General features: G+C 46.0%; 1 protein-coding gene across 1 annotated transcript; it reads right to left on the bottom strand.

The window, feature by feature from the left end:
* Positions 1 to 236: 236 nt before the first annotated feature.
* On the bottom strand, positions 237 to 3,868 carry LOC123993255 (alpha-2Db adrenergic receptor-like). Its single transcript, XM_046295188.1, has one exon. The coding sequence runs from the start codon at positions 3,309 to 3,311 to the stop codon at positions 1,995 to 1,997; it is 1,317 nt and encodes a 438-aa protein (XP_046151144.1). The 5' UTR covers positions 3,312 to 3,868; the 3' UTR covers positions 237 to 1,994.
* Positions 3,869 to 5,037: the final 1,169 nt, after the last annotated feature.

The raw sequence follows: 5,037 nt of genomic DNA, 5'->3' as shown, positions 1-5,037 counted from the left end.
TGTTGAATCAATACTGGCTCCATCTCACCGGAGGCCTGGCAGACCACAAAGCTGAGGACGTTCACCTAGGTAGCAGTAGACAACGTACAGACAGAGGTAGTAGTTGTTTTCAATCCTTCTCCTTCTCCTTCTCTCTCTCTCTCTCTCTCTCTCTCTCTCTCTCTCTCTCTCTCTCTCTCTCTCTCTCTCTCTCTCTCTCTCTCTCTCTCTCTCTCTCTCTTTGTCCCTCTCCCTCTCTCTCTCTCTCTCTCTCTCTCTTTGTCTCTCTCTTTGTCCCTCTCCCTCTCTCTCTCCCTCTCTTTGTCTCTCTCTGTTTGTCTCTCTGTCTCTCACACGCACACATGGTGAGGCTGGTAAAAGGGAGGATTGCTAATATTAATGGCTGGAATGGAGTGAATGGATTGGTATCAAACTATGTGTTTGATGTGTTTTATACCGCTAAGTACATGCCGTTCTAGCCTGTCCTCCCCAATGATGGTGCCACCAGCCGCCTGTGACACACACACACACACACACAATTATGGAGCATGTAGTGACACATTTGTAGTGACATGAGTTTTCTATTTCCAAAGGTTAAAACATGGAGCCCACTCAATAATGTCTGAGTAATGATTTCAAGGTCTGTTTTTAATCTTCTGGCCAATAGCTTCTTCTTTGGCTGAAGATTAAAATAATTGCAGCATAAATCATATTAGATTGTGTTTATGCTATTAAGGTGGCTCATACCATAGGCAATTTCTCCCAATCTTCATTCTCATCACTTATGAGGAAATATTCATTTTAGCAAAAGTGCCAAGCATGATCGATCTATCTGCTTACATACAGTGTTTAAATGAGACACGACATCATGAGATATATTCCCATATCACTATATTTTTCTGATTGATAACAGTTCATATATGGTTTTGCAAACCATTGAATATGCCATGTCACGCATTCGCGTCACAGCATAGTGCCATCGGCGTAGTGCGCGGCGTTTCAGCACCACGGACAACAGCGCATGCATTTGGGGGTTCAGCGATGAGGGAGACCCAAAGCCCACTCAAAGAGATCTGCGTCATCAACTCACCTGACATCAGTCATAATCGGATACCGTTTTAGATAATGGATTAAACACGACTCAAAGTTAATTACATTTTGACACATCTCTATTAAACTCGACCAAGCAATTGCAGCCATTCCTAACTAGTTTGGCTACTCATGAAAGAAATGCCTAAGTAGATGCTACAACCGTGTACAGTGTGAACCTACTGTACACTCAGTCTACACTGCCTTTCCAGCCCAAACTGCCTCAACTTCATCCGAAGCAGACGGACACTTTCAATTTCTATCATTTCAATTTTTTGTTTTGTTATTTGACTTTTTATGCGTTTTGAGATTCTTTGAAAAAAGTCCAAGTTAAAAAAAATGTATGTCAACTCAGTCTCTCTCATGTCTTATTGATGACAGTTTGATGAATATTTTTTTTTAAACCTAAACCTCTCAGTGCCACACACACAGCTCCATCAGCCTCGACATCTGGGTTATGACTTCACTTTTACTCTGAGCTAGATTGTTTTCATATCTTTATGGGACATAAAAGATTAATGAAAGTACAAAAAAGAACGGGTCGTAAAAAGGCCCTGGAATTATGCTGTGGCCTAAATATATGAGTTACCTCACTGAATATTAAACGAATTCCTAACTTTGAAAGCAGGGGTCAATATGATTCAGTAGAGCCATATTAAATCATCAATAACAATACTCTATTTTGCTTTTGTTTGATATATCCTATTTCCTCTGTACATTGTTTCTAATATTCACACATTAGCGCACAACACGAGATATTTTGATATCATATTATTATTATTATTATTATTAAATAAAAACGTTCCTTTTGGAACGAATATAGTCATTCAGAGGTGCAGGGATGCGTGCTTAGGTGAAGAACTGACGTCTGTTTCGATGAGCAGTGACGCACAGTCAGTCAGTCAGCTTCAAAGTGACCCTTCTTTTCAAGTGGTATTAGTGCGTTTTGAAGTCCGGCATACGATTTTCTTAAACGCTTTACGGAAATCCCTGTTGAAAATTGTATATATCATAGGGTTCACTGAGCTGTTACAGTAGCCAATCCAGAAGAAGGCGTTGAAGAGCGCGCCGGGTATGTAGCAGCTCTCCCTGCAGATCGCGTGCAGGCTGTATGTGAAAAAGAAAGGGAACCAGCAGAGCACGAACACCCCCATCACCACGGCCAGCACGAACGTGAAGCGCTTCTCGCGCATCTGGGCCACTTTAGTCTTGGACGCAGCCGCCACGAGGTGATGCCTATGTGCCGCGAGGTGATGTCGCTGGGCCACCAGGGTCGCGTTGGTAGCGTTTTTGGGGTCTTGGAAAAGCTGCGAGGCGCGCGCTGAGGCCCAGGAGAGACGGCAGCTCTGTGGCGGGCAGCAGTCCGAGACCTCCACCTTCCTACGCTTGGAGAAGCGGTGGTTCCGTGGTTTGTTGTCCGACGCACAGCAGCTCTCCTCCAAGTCGATATAATCCAGCTCCTCCTGCCTGTGGTGGTCCTCGGAGCTCTGGCTACTGGGGCTCTCCATCTCCATCCGCTCCTTCCTCACGAAGCACGTCTCGGACTGAGAGGGCTGCCTCTCCAGGCCGGTCTTAGCCACGAACACGGTGGAGGAGCGCTGCTTGGCCACTTTATAGATTTTACAGTACACCAGGATCATGATGAGGCCCGGGGCGAAGAAGGACACGAGGCAAGAAGATAGGATGTACCAGGTCTCGTTGTTTAACAGACACTCGTGCTCGTTGTGCTTGGTCATGATGAGAGGTGGGAAGGAGATGACGGCGGAGATGACCCACACCATAGCTATCATGGACTTGATTCGCTTGGGGGTCCGCTTCAGGTTGTAGCTCACGGCCTTGGTGACTGACCAGTAGCGGTCCAGACTGATGGCGCACAGGTGGACTATGGAGGAGGTGCAGAAGAGGACGTCCAGTGCCAGATAAAAGGCGCACCAGGTGCTCCCAAAGTACCAGTAACCCATGACCTCATTGGCAAGGGAGAAAGGGATGACCAGTGTCGCCACGAGGATGTCTGCGCACGCCAGGGACACCAGGAAAAGGTTCTGGGGGGCGCGGAGAGCCCGGCTGGTGAGCACGGCCACGATGACCAGCGCGTTACCGACGATGGTGACCAGAATGATCACGGTGACCACAAGGATTATGAGCGCGGAGCCCACCTCCGTTTGCGGGAGAGGTCTTGGGGCGCTCGAGGTGTTGGTATCCTGCGAGGTATTGGTAACGGTGGTAAACTTGGCTACATCCATCCTGAACGCATCTTCTCTTGGTTAATTTATAGTGTGTGCCTTTCCGCCCCAAAACACTTAACTTGGAAGCATTCAAATGTTGATCAAGTCATTAGTCCTAGAGAATGTAATCAGTGGAGACGCGCTGTGCGTGAGGTTGTGTGATCAGTGAACAGATATAGAGCACATTGGTAAAATACCCGAGGGCCCATTGCGTCCTGGCGAGCTGCTCTCATCTTCAGTTCCATAGAGGGTCCGCAAAATGTTGGCGACCCAAGCCCAGGTCGCTCCGTGGCCACAACGTATCCAGTATGTGGTTGCCACTATAAAGTCCGGAAACCAGATAAGTAAGTCTACATGTTAGGCTAACGTTCCAGGAGCATTAGCAACACGTTGTTTCTGTTATCTCTCGGTCTTTCCCGTGCGCAGTGCTGTAGTTTTTTGTAGTTAAAGCCTTGTGTCGCCAGTTACGCACAAGAGGCAGCGCGCACTGCGAGACACACACTGCTAGTGGAATTTGTGTGCATGCGGGAGTGAAGTGGGTGACATCACTCCTAAGACCAACCTATCGTAAAACTAAGCGAAAGAGAGAGAGAGAAAGGGAGAAAGAGAGAGAGAGAGAGGTCTGAGTTTACTTTGGATAAGGAACAGCTGAGGGGAGACTGCAGGTGACTAGAATTACCTGTTTGGTTATTTTCTATTTCCAAACCTGATTCACCTCTTATCCACATAAAAAATAGTACAGCCCAGCTACATGTTATAATGGAAGTTGATAAATAAAAATAAGAGTAATGTATCCATCACCATCATCACCTGTTATTATCATTTGATATCACATGTAGAACAGCATGAATGGTATGTCAGCCTATATGTTGACTTTGGGGTAAAGTTCACAACTACCATTACAAAGTGATCCATTTTAAGCAGGAAACAAGGTGTCTGCTGACATGATCATCTGTGATGAGATGCTGTGTGTGTGTGTGTGTGTGTGTGTGTGTGTGTGTGTGTGTGTGTGTGTGTGTGTGTGTGTGTGTGTGTGTGTGTGTGTGTGTGTGTGTGTGTGTGTGTGTGTGTGTGTGTGTGTGTGTGTGTGTGTGTGTGTGTGTGTGTGTGTGTGTGTGTGTGTGTGTGTGTGTGTGTGTGTGTGTGTGTGCGTGTCTATAAACATAATCTGAAATGTAAGCATTGCTGGGAGGTTGAGGGACAAACAAAACATGTCTATTCATCTTTCATGGCTTGATGTTTTGTTTACTTGATTTACATTGACCATTCCATCTGGTAAGTCTTCTTCTTCACTCCCTGAACTTCGCTCATGCAATGCTGAGCAGATAATAAAGAGATGGAAACTGTACAGATTGCTATTCTATTCAAACCGGCAAATTAGCCATGTTTAAATAATGTCTCAATGTGCAGAGATAGCAATGATAACACGAGTTACATTATACATTCTCCACACTCTCTCTCTTTTCCATAGAACACAAGGAGATTGAAATGAGAGAAATAGCTGGCTGACCGTTTAGCCCCCCGGAACACATTTGCTGTAGGGAGCTAGCCTAGTGATATAACATAATGCTCTGTTCAGCTGTGCTGTGGCAGGGCTGGGTGTAAAACTATTTAACCATTAGAAGCGTGGAGATAAGAGGATGGAGGAGACAAAGCTATCACAGCCAGTTCGGGTCACGGGGCAAAGCGTGGCTGATTGCTATTCGACAAAGCGCAGCTCTGCTCTGAATGCGCTGGTGCAGAT

The sequence above is a fragment of the Oncorhynchus gorbuscha genome, linkage group LG13, assembly GCF_021184085.1.
Source record: "Oncorhynchus gorbuscha isolate QuinsamMale2020 ecotype Even-year linkage group LG13, OgorEven_v1.0, whole genome shotgun sequence".
NCBI classification, from domain to species: Eukaryota; Metazoa; Chordata; class Actinopteri; order Salmoniformes; family Salmonidae; genus Oncorhynchus; species Oncorhynchus gorbuscha.
This window is presented reverse-complemented; position numbering and strand designations above follow the sequence as displayed.

Coding starts and splice junctions, on each gene's coding strand:
- LOC123993255 (XM_046295188.1), bottom strand. CDS start 3,311: ATGGATGTAGCCAAGTTTACCACCGTTACCAATACCTCGCAGGATACC.